The following is a 19,484-nucleotide window of genomic DNA, read 5'->3' as shown; positions in this document are numbered from 1 at the left end:
GGCTGGAAAAGCTAGGAGAGTTTATGACATGCTTTTTGATTAATCATTGCAAATATTACAAGTACAGCAGTATAATATTCAATGCAATAAACATGTTTACTAAAAACACTTCTAGGTTTAGCAGGTGTTTATATTTGTATCATAAAACATTGCCTTATTTTTTCAGGAGTTAGGATTTCATGTTGCTTTTAAGTAAATATCATATACTTTTATTCAAATTGTTTTCCATATATATCGTAACAGCCGTGGTATTTTTAGTTATTGTCATCATATTGTAGGAATCTCACACTGTTCATGCCAACCGCCCACACAACCTGGTGAATGGACTCGCTTTCAGATTTAGCTTGGTTTCTTTAATAAGCCTCCCCAGCACAAACATGAACACTGGTTTTACAACACTGGTGTAAAATGTCGATGAGGATATCTGCAGATTATGACCCGGAGAGTCAAATCGTGTCTTTATGAGCAGATTTAAAAGCCTCATTTGGTTTGAATCATTCTTTTTTTTACTGTTTTTCTGTGAAAGAATAGTAGATTATGTTAATAAAAAAGAACCTCTGTCAAAAAAGTTGGTTTATTAAGAAGGGAAAGCAGAAAATGATACATACAGAACATAATTCAACATAATTCTGGATGCCATTTCTCCCTGGAGTCGTTTCTTTGACCTTAGCTTTAGAGACAGGCATTCAAACCAAAAACTTATCCGAGGCAGAAATTGCTGACAAGTGTTTAATGTACCATCTAATGTAGGCAGACACATTAGTGGGTTTGCTAATATAAACATTTTAAGTGCGTGTGTAATATGTATATCCAGAGGAAACTCCCACAGCGAAGCGAGCGCTGTTCTTCAAATGACAAACTCAAACAGACACAAAGAAACGCGCAGATGAAAGCAATCTCGCTAAATCAAGCTTCCTGGAGGAGGTCCTCCCAGGGGAATAAAGCTACAAACATGTCCTTCTTTGGCTGCATTTCCACGTCTGATCTACAGTTGTATATGTTTCACTTTCTAAACACGGATGGTTTTGACTTTCAGCTGATCAGAAACAGACTTCTGAAGCCGACGAACGTCAAGTGACCCACTTTCCTGAAGTGACCAAAAGCAGATCATCTTCCATCCACTTATGATTTGGGCGTGGATTCGGCTGATAAATGCACAGCCACACACACCAGGACAGCAGGGACGAATGCCTCAAGTGAGTGCAGCTGTTTCGCCACATGTGCTTTTGAGTCATTTGCTTTTCCTGTGTCTAAACCTGAAACACATTCTGCTCGTTCCGAGTCTGCAGGCCACCATTTTGCTTTGCATTAATACAACCTGCCTCCAGCTAAATTACCTGCATGCCGCACACACTCCTACATCCGGCTGCCTGTAAAACGGTGCTAGTTAGACGGATAAACCAATCTGAGAGGAGTCTGACTTTAATTTGACGTAAGTAATTAAGTCACACTAAAAGGAAAAACACAGAGCGGCTCTTTCATATCTGCTGTCAATACTCCTTTTGTCTATCGTCTGTGGTTTAATCTGGAAACTGTCACCTCTATTTTAAACCACAAGCCATTAAGCTTCTCTGTAATGATTAAATACAATAATGAGGTGCATCCTATTAAATTCACAAATAGATGAATCACCTTGATTGGAATAACTACTATTCACTCGTTTACCACTACAGAGATGGATCATATTTGCCTTCACTGCTGCCCAGTTTTCATGGCACAGATTCAACAAGATGTTGGAAACATTAATCAGAAAGTTGCTGTTTTTGAGCAATGCTCAGTTGTTACAAAAGACTCAAAGTATGACAGGTAAATGTGTCCCACACCATTAGGCCACCAACACAACCTGGACTCTTGACACCAGGCAGGATGGAGCAATTTAGACACTGACATTAACGTCTAAAATGAGGTTCAAAGTTTTTTTTTTTCAATCCTTTGTCAAATTTGAACTCCCAGGTATGAGTTGTATGGGTTAGGAGTGGTACTGGGTGTGCTCTTCTTCTCTTCATCTGCTTCAGAGTTCAATGTGCTGCATGTTCAGTAATGGTTGTAATGAGTTGTTATTGGAGCTCCTGTCACCTTTCTATCACCTTTAACCAGGTTACCTGTTCACCTTTGACATCAACAAAGCATTCTTGTTCAAACTTTCCCTCTTTTTGGATCATTCTTCACTAAACTCAGATAACCAGTTTCTGAAAAGCCCATGAACTAAGGGTGTTTTCACACCTGATTGTCAGGTAGGCTCAGTTTGATTGGGGACGAAAACTGAAACATTTGTTACATTTTCAGCTGGTGCGGTTAATTTCCTCACTGCACTGGGTCAAACAGTTCAAAGCCTTTGGAAACCTGTTCCTCCATTGTAACGTGTGGTGGCGCTGCACAAAGAACTGCTGCAGAAAGCAACACGAAAACCTCAGAAGAGGTCATGAGCGCAACGTCTTTCTTTGCAAAATGTAAAGAAGAGCGTAGCAGCGTCAGACCAAGAGAAATTTCTCCTGCAGCCTTAGACTCTCGTTTGTTTTGGTTGCATTTCACCCAGAATGCCCTGCACTGTAGTTTGCTTTCTGCTTTAGGTTGGGCAGAATCACAATTGGTGTTAACAAGCAACTAAACAGATGTACCTGTTAAAGAAGCCTGACAAGTTTATATTCACACCTTCTGCCAGTGAATGATCTGCACTGGCATATTTGGGCAAAAGGCTAATTCTATCATCTTCCCTTTTTTTGTACGCAAACTGACAGAGGCTCACTAGACTGCAGACATGCAAGCAGTGCAATATTCAAAAGGTACGAGCTGTGAAGGTCATCATTAACATAATGTGTGTGTGGAGATGCTTCCTTCATGTGGGGAGGACTAATGTGTTTACACAGCCACTCTGTGGGAAGTTTGTGTATTTTCTGGGGGGACCAAAAGCAGGTCACAGCTGCATAAATTGTTCAATTTGACGGTACAGACTTGGTTTAAGATCAGGGTTAGACTGTTTGTGAATGTATGTGTGTGTGTGTGTGTGTGTGTGTGTGTGTGTGTGTGTGTGTGTGTGTGTGTGTGTGTGCGTGTGTGTGTGTGTGCGTGTGACCTGTCATGTATTCATATTCATGAGACAAACTGAGGTTTGTGTGGTTGGTAAAAATTGATGAATGTGTGTTAGTATTCCTTTACGTGTGTGTCTGATGGGGGTCACACACACTCCACTGTCCCATGGGAATAACAGCAGGTCTCATTCTGACAGTACACCACTGCAAGAAACACACACGCACGCACGCACACACACACAGAGAGAACTGCTGTTCCAGGACATTTGCTGAAGGTGAAGGATTATTGGGTCACATTGCTTCATCAAGGACATGAGTTCGGTTTTTCTTTGACACAGAACACCTGCACAGGTCAGTTTACTCACATCTGGGTTAAACAAAGGAAAGGCCAGCCGGGAAACTCTACCTGGCTAAAATAACTGAACTGTTAAGGTATTCAGTAATGACCCACAGGAATTTGAAAGCAAGCAAAACAGCTCCTGCTTCTGCCCTGAAGCTCCGCAAACAGCAGGAAGGAGAAGGGCAAGACGTAGAAGTTAAGAGAATCATTCAATTCAGGAAATGTTAACTGCTTCATGTGTTGCTTTGGAGAGGAAAGTTAGCATGTCAGGCAAGAGAAAACATGTAAATGAGGTCCGGGAGTGAACTCTGCCTTTCTGTGTTAAACCAGTTCTGCTAAACCATAAAAGATCTAGTTGACAGTGCTGCTGAAGGATTCAACTGATGCTTGTTCAAACAAAAACAAATAAAACTAAAAAGGATTCTGTTTGCGCATCAAAGCTTTCCAGACAGTCATCAGGTGTGTTTATGCATGGTTCAAAAAAACCCACATCACAGGAGGAAATCAAAGAGCAGCAGTGGGAGGTTTATTAGAGCTTGACAGGTACATGGGTTGAGTCATATTTACCTTGGTGTGGATGATCCTGATTTGATAGAGAACCATAAAAAGAGCATACTGCATAAAATTAGAAATTATGTATTTACACCCCTTTTTACATCCCATTTTTTTCATATTTTGTTTTGCCAGATGTATTTTATTTAAATTTTATGTAATAGAGACCTACAAAGCAGTACATAATTATGAATTTTTTGACCATTTAATTGTCAAAAAGTACTAAAACCATGTATTATTTGTCTCCTGCTCCCACAATTATTCAGTATGGTGTTAAAAAATATTGCAGTGTTTATAATGTGACTAAATGAAAACAACAATTCTGTAAAAGTTTCTCAAAAGCAGTACCTACAGCAGCTGTGATGCAGCATTTTGACTGTGTTCTTCCTCCACTGCAATACATTTAACCACAAAGAAGGCTGTAATCAGTAAGATCTGAACCCAAACTCCCAAATTGCTCCTAATTAATAGCCTTCTAACCATCAGCAAACCTCAGCGCTTTGAAAAAATGTCAAACAGTTAAACTCTTGAATTAAAAGAACCTGAAACTCCATACAGGCTGAGCAATAACTCTAGCAGTCCAAATGTAGTGCTTAGGCTCGCTTTGTGCTCTTTATTAATGCAGTTCTGCATATTGGTATTTGTTACCAATTAACCCAAGGCCAATGTGTGGGCAACAGCTTAAAGTTATTCAGCTGCAACAGAGGAAAATAAAATTCATGGCAAACCAGAGTTGGAAAAAATTGGACGTTAAACGCTCTCCCAGGAGTTAATTTGTGTTTTTGTAGCTCAAGTATAAAATCTCTGCATGAACAACACCAATTGTTTGCTTTTTTCATTCTTTTTTTTTCAGTTATGTTTTATGTATTTGCCTCAAGTGAACCCAAACATCAAAATAATCTGTTTCAGAGCGTGATCTAAAAGAAATACATACATTTATTATATACAAATAGACTTTTATGACCGTTTTAAGAAGCAATCCTGGAAAAGAAATAATACCTGTTGGTCTATTTCAGTCATCTCTATTTCTTTTTGAACTGGATAACTGTGTACAACTCTGTTAAACATATCTATCCCGTTACAGATTTATCTTTAATCTAATTTAAATATTTCAGATAATTAAATTAAGACAATCTCTGTAAATACAAATGCAGTTTTAAAATGATGATTTTCTTTAAAGTGATGATCACTTGGAGCACAAACAGACTCGGAGTTGGACTCTGAGTCTGAATCTGCATGATTTGATTGAAAGGAATCTGATTTCATTTCTTATTTCCATATGACTTGGAGCTGTTTGTCTTGTAAAGTGCATTATGCTGACAGCTGTGAAACGCCACTATGTAAATAAACTGATCTGAAAGTAATTGAAACAACAACAAAAACTCAACCAGACTTCTTGTTTGTGGTCACCATCTTGTTTTGTCACTCTGTCTGAACCTGATTAGCAGCTGCAGATATAAATTTTCCAGATCCCAGAGGCTGTTTTGCTTCTGTTCAGCTCGGGGGTGGATCTCATGGGATGACAGCATCCCTTTGATTTATGGCAACAATAACTCTGATGACACAGCAACACTGTAAACAAGCGAATGATTTGAACCCCAGTCCTCCGTGAACTGCCAAGTTAATGACAGCCTCTGTCTGAGTGTCGCAGTTAATCAAGGAATAATATTTTAAACTTTGTGCTGCTGACTGCGAGCCAGATTTAAACGTTCTCCGGGAAGCAAACGGTTTTTACCTTGCTGGAGTACGGGCCTGGGATGAGCAGTTTCAGTGCTTGACGCTTCAGCTCTGTCAGACGCGTGTTGCAGTTCTCACACCATATCACCCTTTCACTTCCAGGTGAACTTCCGCTCCCCGAGGCCGGCGATCCTGTCCCAAAACCCGGAGAGCCACCGAGAGAACCCGGTGATCCAGTGCCAATCCCTGGGGAAATGGTTCCTGGAGATCCAGAGAAGGATCCTGGCGATGAGATCCCTGAGCCTGGGGAAGGGGTACCAGTGGAGCTGGGCATGGAGCCAGCTCCCTCTGGCGCTGGACGAGTGCCGGAGCGGCTGGTTTCCTCGTAGGCCTTTCGGCACCATGTGTCTGGGAAAATGGAGGCCGATTTTGTTGGGGAGGAGTCAGGCATCTGTGGGGATGTATAGATAGTTTCACTGTTAGGAAAGACGAGCTATATCTTAAAGGTGACCCATTATGGTTCCTTGAACAGGTTAGGAAAGGTCTGTGGGCTAAATAAAACATGTTCATTAAATTTTTTGTACAAAATCATTCTTAGACAATGAGGTTTTACTGTGTTCAGTCCTGAATATTGTTGATCTCCTTTCAGATTGGGCTGTTTTAGGGCATCTTGTCACTTTAAATCCAAATAAGCTGCTGCTGCCCCCCCAACTCAATGTTTACACTCAAGCAGATCTGCAACTATACAACCGCACATCTTTGAAAAGCAGAAGTGGAGCCTCATGCACAACCACCAAGAATGCAGCAAGTGGTTTCTGGATGGTAAGACAGCAACAAAACATTTGTCTTTTCGAGCAGCCATTGTACAGCGCAGTGGTAAAACCAGCTGACCAAACATGCTGGAGCTCAGCTTGGGTTGCCAGGTAATGGGGCTGTGCTCGGCTGGGGTTGCCAGGTAATGGGGCTGGGCTCGGCTGCGGTTGCTAGGTAACAGCGCGGTGCCTGTTGATTGTTTGGGAGGTTTTTGAAACAACTCACTTTCCAGATGCCAAAAAACATCAACTTATTGCCAGAAAATGGCTGGGCAGGTGTTTTTTTCTAAGTGATTAGGCTAAAACCAGCTGAGACCAAATGGAAGTACAAAAATGTGTGAAAAGTGAATTTTGCATAATAGATCCTGCTTTAAAACACTGTGTGAACATAAAGGCAAGAGGTTGCTCAGGGAATGTTAAGGTCGGCATAAATGTGAGAGCATATGGCATGTTTTAAGCTGTTGCCATTTTGCTAGGAAGGCAAAACAATGACGCTCTTCCTTTTTCTTGAACAAGCAGAGCAGCACTACTAACATTTCTGAGTGCACAGTATATATATATGAATAAGTTATAAATTGAATAAAAGCTCTTATCTACTGCATGTTTTACACATTTTGCTGGCGAATGCAGATGATAATTAGCTGTCTTTACTGGTCTGAATCTTCACTAACTTGAATTCTCCCAGGGAACGGCTGAATTTTCTCTAGGGACTTCATTCCCCCCACAGTTCACAAAACATGTATGTTCAGTTAATTGGCTGCTCTAAATTGAGCTAAGCAGTGTGTGTGGATTTCTTTGTTGGCCCTCTACTTGCAACATGTCCAGGCCTCACCCCGCCTCTTACCCATAAACTGCATGAATAATACGACCCCTTCATGCCTCTAAATGAGAAAAAGTGGGCCAAGTAAATGAACCAGAGTGAATATAAATAAATGAGTATTAACAACATAAGACAGCAACACTGACTAAAAGCAATCAGCTGTCCAATTATCCATTGATCAACTCTGATCAGAATTTGGCAGATCCAACAGAAAGAAATCTGATTTATTAAATGTATCATAACTAAGAATTCCCACAATCTTTGGCACATATGTGCACCAAACAGCAGCTTCTACATTGATGTTTGGGCCACGTGCTTGGATGCATAAATAGAGATAAAACCAGAAAAAAATGAAATATGAAAGAACATCTCATGATTGAGACAGCCAACATTTGGGACATATCATAACAGATATCCATTCATTTGCACACCCCTGATATTCTTCTCCCCCATCATTCGTGGAGAGTCCAAGGTGTTTCCAGGCCAGAAGAGGCATAAAGTCTCTCCAGCTTGTTTTGGGTAGGCGCTGGAGTCGTCTTCTCCCGGTGGGAAAAGCCTGGTTAACCTCCAAATGGAGGCACCCAGCAGACATCCTGAACAGATGCCTGAACTGTCTCACTGGATTCATTCTGTCTCAGGTGGCGAAGTCTGATGAGTCAGGGAAAACTGAGACAATCATTGTGGCAAACATTGCCAAGGTAATGAAACAACTTCCCTGCGGCAGGGAGCCAGAAGTGACAAATATTTATCCCGAGGTGCTGGGGGCTATGGACGTTCAGGGGCTGTTGTTGTTGTTGACGCATTTCTTTAAGATCAGTTGGAAAAGTGGAAAGGTAGACCAAGATTGTGGTCCTAATTTTTAGAAAAGGAGAGAGTCTTCCACTTATCTTTCTACCTCAACAAATTCCTGTCTAGGATGTTAGAAATGCTGGTTCAAGGAGGAATGTTGTTTGTTATGGACTAGATCTTTACCTTTGCAGGATTTCCGAGCAGTCTGTCTTTTTGGCTCTTTTTGGGCCACTGAAGCTTTTCTGTTGGTGTTGCTGCAGTTACACTGAGAACAGGGATGCTTGTAGAGACTTGGTTGTATGACCGAAGCAAGAACTGTTTGCTTATTCTCAGCACAAAGCTGAGATTTTTCCCAGTGAATGTTGGGGGATCAACCAGGGCTGCCACTTGTCTCCAGTCCTATTTGTTGTATTCATGAGCAAGACTTCAAGGCTTAGTAGTGGAGGGAAGAATATCTGGTTGTGAGATCTCTGAGTTTTATCTTTCTGTTGCAGATGATGTGGTTCTGTTGGCATCTTTGGACTTAGTTCTGACCATTCTCATCATTTCCAGTTCTGAACCAGAAAAAGGTGGACCGCTCCCTCCAGGTTTGGGTTACGTCCCTGACTCTAGAGAAGGAGTTCATGATGAATGGTAGAGAGGAGAGGGAGGTAAATGGGAGCTTTAGGTACAGAGTCTCAGCTCCTCAACAAAAAAAAATAGCAGTACATTACAAAAAATTCAAGTTATTGCAAACTGGTCTGACTTAGTAATGTGAACAACTGAGTGTCATGAGGTGAGAAGTGGATCTTTCGAGGTTGAATTAGACATTCTGGTGTAGTGGCTGCAGGGCCACTAATTCTATGGCCATAAAAAAGCAGCTATGTATAAAAATGATGGGTGGGGAAGTGGCGAGGCTGCTATATTATGACCAAACCCTGTGCAATAAACTGAAGCTAATTGCAGAAGAGCCAGAAGCACAGGTGTGAGAGTGAGAATAACACCTGACTTGGCAGTGATAATTAAAGAGATGCAGCGTGATGAATTTAAACCCACCGATGTGACACTATGAGCAGTGATGTGTGAACTACGCATGGACACAAACCTAATGAGAGCTGTCATCAGGTTGTATATTTATGACCAGCTAAAGATGGAAGCAAGCTGCACTTCATTGTAGTGGGTGGAGCAGTGAATGGATGAGAAGTTTTTAGATTTTCCAGGTTTACACACAGAGAAGCACCAATTCATCCGGAATTTAAAAATAAAAAACCTACCCCATGTTTTCTGCTCCGGCTGCTCCTCTCCCTAGTCCCCGACAGTGAAGTCATGTTGTAGGTAAGAGGAGGGGGAGAAGGAGGAGGAGAGGAGAAATGACCTCTTCTGCCGCTTCACATTCAAAAAAAAAAAACAACCACTGGATCGATTTCAATTAACTGCACGCCCCTGCAGGTCGCTCGTCTCGGTCTTGCGGTACACCTCACGCCGTAGTCAGACGCATGTGGTGAGAGGTGTGATCCCCATCAAGCTGCAAGGAAAACAAAACCGGCTTCTTTGGTGAAAATTGAGCCAGAAATAGTTGCAGCGCAGAGAAAAGATGCACAAGTCATGCGGCAGACTGCGCTCCGCACTGAATGAGGCTCTGTGGCTCTGTGCTCAGCGCGCTGGAGTGGCACCGCGCTCAGCCCTGCCTGTCTCCATTAGCTCTGCATCTTAACCCGCTCAGGTAGATCTAACTCCTCCAGGGTGAAGTCTACCGTGAAGATCACAAAACATGATCAACGCATGTCAGAATGGGTGGCATCCGACTGAAAAAAGCACCTCAGCGACGAGAGTCTGCGTGCGCCTCGCTTTTGGAACTTTAACTGGACCCATGCGCACCCTCCTGTTGACTTCACGACGCTCCGCACTCTGCTGCAGCCAGCAGTGGACTAAGGACACTGGAGCGAGACGCACATCTGGATGAGGGCGGGGCCAACCTGCCCCTCATCGACCTTAGGCCAATCACACGTCCAGATGTTCCAGCTGAGTGGCATCTGGACTACATGCGTCAGAGAGAGAGAGAAACCCCCCCAACTATATATAAATATATTCATGTTCTGTGTTTACTGTCTAGACACCTGAAAAATATGGGAAACCTTTGTATTTGGAGGACTTTATCTCAGAATATGTCAGTTTTAGATCCCTAGTAATCATTGTGTGTAATAATAAAAATAATAATGATAATATGTAAGCAGTTTTAAGTGTTTAAGAGTAGGAAATTTTTCTCATACTTTTTGTCAAGATGTTTAAAATTAAGCAAACCTGTAATAGAGTAGAGTGGGCTGGTCCATCAGGTCTCCTGCTGCTGTGCTAGCAGCTCCAGACTTCAAGTCAAAACTTCTGTTTAATTATCCTGATTCCACCTTATGAAGATCAGGAGATCTCTGCTGGAGGACAAATCTGAATTGATTTGCATCGCAGAGAAGACCCCTGTGTTCAACTACTCACAAAAAACAAACGTGATCAGTAGAGGGGCGGGTACACACTGGCCTCTGCAGGCCACGTGGGGTTATTACTGGTAAAACCACGTCCGGTGGGGAAAAGGACTGTACTGTTGAGCTAATTATAAGTTAAACGTGTAATGCGAAACATTTCAGCCACAAAGAGAAAAATACATATGTTGAAATTTTCTCTTAAAATAAAATATAAATCATAAAGAAAACACAGAGTTGTTATTCCAAATATTTCGTTGATGCTCTTCTTTTCAGTCCTAAAAACAAAACAAACAAACAAAAAAGGTGGAACCTTTTTGCATATTTTATCATTTTCGAAATGAAACACTAACTTAACTTGCTTGAAAATGGAAAGCGTCAATTCCCAATGCCTGATCAGGTCTTTGTCTGCAGTTGTCCAGGCTGTTTATGCATGGTTCTTCCACTCAACCTTCCGTTAATACACTTGGATGCAGCAATTTTTTTTAGCAATGATTCTTTGTTACAAAAACAGTTATGTCTTTAAAATCTTTATTTATTAAATATTTATGTGAAAATTAGTTTTAGATTTCAATGAGCTGTGCTGTAATATTGTATGTCAAAATATCACTCTGAATATCAGAGATTCTCTTTTTGAATTTATATACTGAACTCAACTTTTTGATATTATCCATTTTACTTACATGTATTTGCATTGTCTCTGTCTACATGAAGTATAGAGTTACATAATAAATTATGTGCTGCAATGAGGCTTATTTGTTATATTAAAAGTACCTTAAAAAGTCCTTTAAGTAGAAATTTTAACATTGAGACCGAGAGCCCGGATTTTCTTTTATTCAAATCTAAAATGTTGGGTTCTCAAAGGCTGTAAGTTGAAGATTACCATGATCAACAAAAATAAAGACTTAAAAGCATTCATCTCAGTGTGATTAATCTATATAGTGTGTTTTACTTAGTGAGTTGAGTTTCTGCTATAAATAAGTTTTGTAATTTACATAATATGAGTGTAATTTTAAAGAAAATTTAAAAAAGTGCATTTCAAACCAGCTGTTACTTGCCCTCCGGGCCACGAGGTGGCGTTTGGTTAATTCTTTTAGAGCGCTTCACAGCCCGCGAATGGAAGCAAGAGTCATGTCTTGTTCCAAACAGGAATTTGTGTTGATATCGCGTTGCTTTCGGTTTTCCGTCTAATATTTAGCTAGTTTTCAGCACTTTGTCTTTCTGCCTTTTGCGACCTGGTGCTGCAGTAAATATGAGCAGGTACTGGGACGCATGATGCCTCTGGGTTTCTGAACAATCACAGCGTTTACGGTGAGTTTCAATCTGTAGCTAATTTTGTTAGTGTTGGCAGTTGGCTTCTTATGTTTTGACATCCCACCTCTTGCTTTGCGCAAGTTATTTGTACGTTATTATCTCACATTTTGGCTTTTAAGCTTCAAATGATAATGCTTTAAATTAAAACCTTGTGCAATAAAAATATCAGCAGACATTTTTGGGTTGTTATGGCGCATTTTCCAAAATGAACTAGCTTGTTTTGCAGGTTATTTCGTTGTTTGTATGCATTTTTCAATCTGGATATGATCTTAATGCTTACTTATTATTCAACTGCTGAGCTTGCTTGTTTTGACACATTGTAGTAAACAAAGCTGTAGCAATGCACACATTCCCGTCATTTTACTAAGAGTTAGACAACGTATTTAACATGAATTCACCAGTGTACAATTTATTGCTTAATAATTTCTCCATTCATTTCTTTATCTGTCTGTCAACTTTATTGTTACAAAGGACATTCATATTGCCCGGGTGGATGACATTTCCCCTGGTAATGTCGCTTCTGTACTCATGTTCATCTGTCTGCCAACAAACTCAAAGCACATCATTTCAATGAGAGGAGCACACTGAGCCACACAACAATGAGAGGTACAGCATTTAATCTCCTGCATTGTCCATGTTGTTCTATTTCAAAGCTCAACTGTTTATTGACTTGAGGTTATCTTTGTATTATCTTCCAGGGAGACCTCGTAAAATAAGGAAAAGTGACTCCAAAGAGTCACCCGTCTTTAATAATGTCCCGTCGCCGTCATCTGCACAAGTGCCCATTTTCGATAATATCTCCAATCTCAGCTTGCCTGCTTTAGAATCTGAACCAGTTACACCCAAGAGATGCAAGGGACGAAGAAGACGGACACAAGAAGCCATTAGTGTGACTTCAATGCCTGTGCACTGCTCCTCCACATCCAACATTTCACTCTCCTCCCCCAGAGCTGATGAAGAGCCGCTGGAGTACGCTGAATTTACCACTCAAGCAAAGGTGAGGTGTGAAGTAAATTTTTACTGAGATATGCTTTGGCATTTTTTTAGCTTTAGAGATGCACTGTCCATTTGGAAAATCAAAAAAAAAATTTTGTTTTTTTTATCTCTGAAGGCATTACATTAATGCGAAGGGATGGGTGATATGGCCTTGATATTTTAGATTAAAATATCAATCGTAACCAGAAAAGCGACGATAAAAAGTAATAAAAAAAAAAAAAACGTTTTTATGTTATCTTTCTTTAAAAAAAATCTGAATTGGCAAAAAGTGGTATTGGCAAATCAACACTTTATGAAAACCAGAGAGTGGAAAATAACCACTTGGTCTGGAAGGGTTCACTAACTCTTCAGTATTCATCCAGCTCAGCTTTGTTTCTCCCCTTTCGAAATATTTGGACAACCTAGACATTTCAAATGTGAGATTATATAGCCTTACGTTAGGCAGGGCCATGCTCCCCGAGTCTCTGGCACACCACATTTTCTAATTCTGGGTTTCTTCTTGTTTCAAAGTAAGTCCTTAACGTAAGTCTCATACTGTTTGTAAACCTGGGATGGGATGTCAACAGGCACCATCATGGACACATAATTTAATAATGGGGCTATCACCATTTTTATAACATTCACCTTTCCCCATAAAGAGAGTTTCAGTTTTGCCCACTTATTAAGATTAGTTTTTATCTTCTGAAGAAGCGGTTCCACATTCAGTAGCATTATTTCCTGTAGAATCGAGTGAAGTCGTATACCCAGATATTTCATACCCGAGGGAACCCACTTAAAGTTAAATGGTGTAATATCATTTGAGTGACACGTTTAATACAGTATAGCATCTTTTCATGTTGCTGCAGACTCCAGAGGACGATCCACCATGCCACAAAGTGAAACCTCAAAAAAGAAAGTCTCGAACTTCTCAGCCAAGGCAACTGAAACAAAGAGGGGCCGTGGCGCAAACCCAGAAAAACGGGACTTCAACGAAGCGTCGGCGTGGTAGGACGCGGAAGACCATGACTGGAGATGCAAAGGGAAACGGCACTCAGCCATCCAAACGCTTGAGGCCGAAGTTTGAGCTGCAGAAGCCTGATGCAGCTGAACAAGGTACCGTCTGATGTTTGTCTCAATGCACCTAAAGTAAACGTCCTAAAGAACCCTGGGCTCAGCTAATTGCACCTTTTGCTGGTCTCAGATTCAGTTTTAATGCCTCTATATTTTAAAAAATAATTATTTGGCACTGTACAATTTTCCTGAATGCAGGAATGACCTCTGACTCCCTTGTCTTGTCTGCTCTCTAATCCCCAAAAAGATGACTCTTTGCTATCTTCAGATCTTTCAATCGAACTGCATCATGATGAGGAACAGCTGCCCTCTCTGCCCTTACAAGAAAATGAGAGTGAAGATGAGGAGGAGGAAGATCTGCCAAGTTTCCTGATGCAGAAAAACAATAGTAAGGAGAAAACCGCAGTGGCTGAACGCAAACGATCTCCACAATCCCTACTGGATTTTTAATTGATCGTTGTCTTGCAGAACCTCCATCGATCACAGAAGGAGCATTTGTGTGGGGCAGATGTAGAAACTATCCATACTGGCCTGCATTGGTAAGGACGAAAACATTAGGAGATACTAAAGTTTTTCTCACAGTGAACATTTCTCATTCTAGGCTCAGTTAGTATTAGCAAAGTTGTTTCTACTAATATGTCCCTCAAAATAGTTTGCTGGGATTTTTTTTTTGCCGTTCCTCCAGACAGAACCGGTAGAACTGAGTCGTTGCTCCCACACATCTTAACAGTTCTGCTTAGAAATTTTCCAAGGCCACAACAAACATTGACTTTATTGTCCTTAAGCCACTTTGCAGCTGCTCTGGTTGTGTGTTTGTGGTCTCATTTGGACCTAGACTTTGACTTCCTGATGTGCTGAGATGTCATCTCAGTGTTTCCACATATTGTCATTTCCTCAAGCTGCTATTTTCTATTTTTGGAGTTGCACCAGACCCTCCTGCATCTGAACACCCCCAACAGATGATGCTGCCACCTAGAGAAATGGTTATTTTAGTAATCAAGCATTGTATTCATACAGTTAACTGAGTTATCGAATTAAAATTTGATCAAGTAAATTATCGGTAAATTCTACCATAACCACAGTGTTACTTATTGGATATCAACATTTTTTTTTTATTTGTGCATCTTGAACAATAACATCCCTGTAATTTAGAAAAGTAACCTGTAACCATAATAGCTCAATTTTCCAGTTAATCTGGCAAAATTAAAAAAAAAAATATGACATTGTATGAAATTGAATAATAACGTTCAGACGTTTGTAGACCAGCTTTTAGTTTATGTATCCATCTTCAATCAGTTTAATAGATGAACTCCCACATTTCACAGCCATTTATAGGTTTTGTGTTCATGTTAGCGACTGGATTTGGCTCCATCATTTGGCGCCACAACGCGCTCCGCCGTCCATTTGTTGGGATAAAATGAAATTTATCCTCTGTGTTCGGTCTATCCGCTCTCCTGCAGCGCTCTTCCTTGCCGTTCGCTCTTCACCGCCACCAGGAAGCAGCTCTGGGAGGAGAAAGGCTGCTGTACTCCAGGCATTGCACCAGTCACTTTAAGGATGCTTATTGATCCCAAAAAACAGTAAAAACCCAAACATTATCACCAATCAATAAAATCCCCTCGGAACGAACTTAAAAATTGGATGTAATGCTGCTAACACTTAGCAACAACTCAGAGGCGGAAGTGAGAGAGTTGCGCAACATAAATAATCACCTGGCCTGAACAACTAAACAATAAAACATAATTTAAGAGCTTTGGGGCAGATAATTTACCTCAAGGGATTTTAATAATCATTGAACTCGACTCATTCGAGGAATCGTTACAGCTCTACGGCCTCCTCCGTTCTTCACAGATCAGATTCAGGTTTGCAACCTTTTTCTTCCAAATGTGGCTACGGTATTTAAGCACTTTGATATTTGGTTTAATAAGACCGCAGGTCACATCTTAAACATTAGCTTTTGGAGTAATGGCTTCTGCCTCTCTGAGTGGCCTTTCAGCCTATGTCGTTTCCCTGTTGATAATGACTCAGTTCAGGCAGCATCTGCTGTTTTTTGTTTTCTGCAGGTAAAAAATGTGAACCGAAGACAGAAGAAAGCAAGCGTCATGTTTGTTGACCAGGCGTTCACAGGGATTCAGAAACAAAAGGGGTAGGAACAAAAATCTGGTTTTTTTCTTTCATTTGCTCATTACTCATTTCGTCCTGTACCTGCATCTCTGCTGAAATGTTATTGAGCGCAACATAACATTTCAAATGTTGTTCCTGAAGGTTCACGTTGCCTCTGAGAACCTTGAAACCCTTTGACTGTGAAGAAGCAGATGAACTGATGGTAAGCTCTGTTCAAACACCACTGACTAATCTGTGAAGGTTGTCTGTGAAGGCTGTCCTGACAGTTTGTTTCTTCTCTAGCAAAAAGCCAAAGAGTCATATGAGGCTGCTATTACATGGTCCTTGGAGTTCATAGAAGACTACAGGATGCGTATTGGTCAGTAGGAATTACAGTAATAACTGCTGTCCGCTTTGCAGTAGGCTGATCCTCGAGTGCTTTAGACTAAAAACAAAAAACAGGAAGTATAAGAATAGAAGTATCAGAACAAAAGCATGATGTGGATTTCATAGGCGAGAAACCAAAGTGCGTTTCTACGACCCGTAAAGTGGCGGAGCAGGTAAATCAGCAGGCAGAGGAGAAATCAGACTGGACTTTAACAAAACGTTTGTTGTTTGAGGTGATGTTGAAAGTCCTTTGTTTTCTACTTTCTCCAGTCCTTTGGAAATGGATGTAGACTGTCTGCATTTGACACAGACCAAATATGATAAAGTCCTCCGACTTTCATTTTATGTAAGCATTGTTTTACTTTGTGAAGCGACTTCTTACCATGTTTCCTTCTCTGTTTTGCTCTCAGCATGCGGCTCATTTTCAGGCTCCTTCATTGAGTATTGTAATCATGACATGAGTAAGTTTCTTCATCAGACAGCGACGCCTTCGCAGACGTCTGACGCTGCAAAACTAATCACTGTTACTGTTTTTGCAACAGGCTATCCGGTGAGGAGGAAGTATCCGCAGGCTGCCTCAGAGAGACTAACAATCACCAGTGATGTCGTAATGGAGGAACCGTGTGAACATCACCAGGAGGACAGCGTTGGCGAGAAGCACAAAGACGTTTCCACCTGCTCCAAGAGGCTGCTGCCGGACCGAACTCATGCTGCCCACAACCGAGCCAATGAGAAGCTGGTTCATTTCATTGTCAAGCAGCGGATGGTGGAGAAACGTCTCCTGGTAGGATTCTTTATTTCTGCTGCTGTTGCAGAGCGTCTTCCTTCACATTTCACATCCTTTTTATATCTACTGAGGTGGATAGAAGTGGTTTGACCAGGAGACTTTGCCTTTAAACTTTGGGGTAGTTTGGGTTAGCATAAAGTATTATTTCTTTACTGACTTACATCTGAGGAGCTGAGCCTGTAGTTTAACTTAGTCTTTGGTGAAATCTCTGATATCTTCAAAAATCTTAATATTTGAGTATTTTTTTATTTTCTTATGGTTCTCTAGCAGTTGTGATACCTGCACAGGTTTTGGCTGGTAGTAGTCGTCCTCCCAGTAAAGATGGGAGGTTTTCAGATCTGCTTCATACTAACAGCATGCAGTCTTTGTCATGGGGGAAATGTTATACCTTTAATCTATAGCTTCAGTCTGTCTTTTTAGGTGTGAGATATGCATTAGGGAAGTGATCCATAGTACACAATATAACCATCTGTTTTAAACTGACCAATAACAGTAGCGATGCATGTTTAACAATAGTGATTATTGTTTTTTTGTTGTTGTTTGTTTTTATCAACATCATGTTGTTCCTCAGCTACCACAGCTTGAACTTTTACTTCCAACATGAAAGCTGTGCCTGCCTCTGGGCGTCAGAAAGCATATTGTTCTGCAGAAAACTTGTTCAGACAATAACTACCGAGCACCTGTGACGGGTATTTACTCAGTTAAAGAGTCGCAGTGCTGATTTAACTGATATGAATGTATTCCAAACAAACTTTACCGTTTGTTTTAATTTCTCTGCTTAATTAATTAATTTAATCTGCTTGCAGGCCGTGATCCGAGGGCAGCAGGAGTCCAGATGGCTCCGCTCTTTTCTGAGTGCCAAAAGACGGAGAGTGGTGAACATTTACCTGGAGGACGACCAGCAGCTGGATCGGGTCTACTGGTACCTAAATGAGCTCTACGCTAAAGCTGTGCCCAAATCTCCTCGCCTCGCCGACGTGAAGTCGATGGAGCGCGTCCCTTTTGTCCTAGATGTGCTTCTACCGGAGGTCAGAGAAGACTCGCACATATTACTGATTACATTTTTGCGCACACAAGTCTCTCATTTTATTTTTTAACTTGTAATTTTCTTGTCTTTTTATGCAGGCTATCATTTATGCCATTGCTGGGGTGGACAACGTTTCGGTCAAAAAGGCAGAGGAGAAGTACCTGAAAGGGCGATGCATTAGCAACAGGTAGGATTTGAGTGTTTTCAAATGTGAAAGGTGTAAAATAAAAACAATATCTTTGCCCATATTTGAAACTGATGAATGATCTTTTCTTCCTTTTTACCTTTTTCTAGAGAAAGGCAAGAGTTTGACCTGATGATTGAACGGCAGATGTGGAGGAAGTCACAGCTTCAGAATACAGGACTTGAATTATTTTCTGACTCTATCAGTTAAAACTGGGGAACAGATGCATTTTTTTTTCGTTTTTTTTTTTTTTTTTTACTATCTGAAATATTAAAAAAAACTTGCCCCGCAAAACAATGCAACATGACGACTTCTTTAATATCCTTTATTATTTTAAGCAAGTATGTCTTTTTTTAATTATTTTTTTACACTTATAATTTTAAAAAATTGGGCTTATCTATTAAATAATATCGTTAAAAGTTTCAGAGCATTTAAGAAGCACTTTTTTTTCTTTTTCTTCTTTTTTTTTGCATTTGCTTGTGCGAAAATGCATATTGAATGAATGCTTGCTGTGTACAAATAAAGCCTTGGCTTCCTCTTTCTGGAAATTCATCTCTGCAGTCATTTAGCAGAAATTTTGTTTAGGAAATCCTATAAATCTGTTTAACTTTTACAATTTCCCTTCTAATCTCTTTGAATACCTGTCTTTAATCGATACAGAGGAACACCTGGTAGATGATGTCAGATAATTCTCAAAATTCTCGTCACACCCTCAGGCTTTATCCTGTGTTAAAGTTACTATTATTTATGGAAACAGTGGAAACCTCTGGCTGAGTGAAGGTGGAAAAGAAACATGTTTTGTTTTTCTTTGTACAAAGCTGTTTTATGATCACTCTGTTTGGTTTGAACTGAAATATTCGCTATCCTGTCATGTGAAAATAATCATAAGACAGACTCAAACTTCCACATGAATAGATCAGACTTGGCCTACAGAGTATTTATCAACAGGAAATGCCTATGATTTCCTGTTACACATGATGTTTCTTGTTTTTGCTCTCTTTTTTTAAGTGACCTGGAGTGTTATGAAAGGAGCTTTGAAATAAAATGTATTAAGTATGTGGGATATGAACGCAACTCATCTTGGTATAACAACTTTGATAGTCAGAAATTGCTTTGCATTTGCTTTTATGTTTGTGGCCACTATGTTTTAGATCAGATAATTATCAC

The 19,484-nt window shown here is 40.5% G+C and overlaps 2 protein-coding genes and 1 long non-coding RNA gene across 4 annotated transcripts in view; 2 read left to right on the top strand and 1 right to left on the bottom strand.

The window, feature by feature from the left end:
- Positions 1-10,024, bottom strand: part of LOC106950486 (kinesin-like protein KIF26B) — an 88,913-nt gene extending 78,889 nt beyond the window's left edge. Inside the window, exons 1-2 of the mRNA XM_015037386.1 lie at positions 9,273-10,024; positions 5,657-6,049 (exon numbers count right to left, since the gene is read on the bottom strand). Coding sequence (XP_014892872.1) covers positions 5,657-6,049; positions 9,273-9,326 — 447 coding nt within the window. The 5' untranslated portion in view covers positions 9,327-10,024. The remainder of the gene's footprint in view (positions 1-5,656; positions 6,050-9,272) is intronic.
- LOC106950488 (uncharacterized) lies at positions 906-5,845 on the top strand. Its single transcript, XR_001425618.1, has 3 exons — positions 906-1,196; positions 1,290-1,432; positions 5,761-5,845. It is a non-coding gene; the product is annotated as an uncharacterized LOC106950488 (long non-coding RNA).
- A 1,534-nt stretch (positions 10,025-11,558) lies between the features above and the next one.
- LOC106950482 (PWWP domain-containing protein MUM1) lies at positions 11,559-18,865 on the top strand. Of its 2 annotated transcripts, none has more exons than XM_015037383.1 (14): positions 11,559-11,780; positions 12,255-12,389; positions 12,482-12,780; positions 13,625-13,871; positions 14,098-14,217; positions 14,298-14,368; positions 15,893-15,975; positions 16,095-16,155; positions 16,236-16,311; positions 16,730-16,780; positions 16,862-17,103; positions 17,913-18,134; positions 18,232-18,320; positions 18,428-18,865. In XM_015037383.1, exons 2-14 carry the CDS (start codon positions 12,383-12,385, stop codon positions 18,525-18,527), a joined length of 1,668 nt encoding a protein of 555 aa, XP_014892869.1. In that variant the 5' UTR covers positions 11,559-11,780; positions 12,255-12,382; the 3' UTR covers positions 18,528-18,865. The 2 variants fall into 2 exon arrangements, with proteins under 2 accessions (XP_014892869.1, XP_014892868.1); XM_015037382.1 differs by having other exon boundaries at positions 11,560-11,780; positions 14,077-14,217.
- Positions 18,866-19,484: the final 619 nt, after the last annotated feature.

The sequence above is a fragment of the Poecilia latipinna genome, unplaced genomic scaffold (genome assembly GCF_001443285.1).
Source record: "Poecilia latipinna isolate Pla-1442-1.1 unplaced genomic scaffold, P_latipinna-1.0 Scaffold402, whole genome shotgun sequence".
Lineage (NCBI taxonomy): Eukaryota > Metazoa > Chordata > Actinopteri > Cyprinodontiformes > Poeciliidae > Poecilia > Poecilia latipinna.
This window is presented reverse-complemented; position numbering and strand designations above follow the sequence as displayed.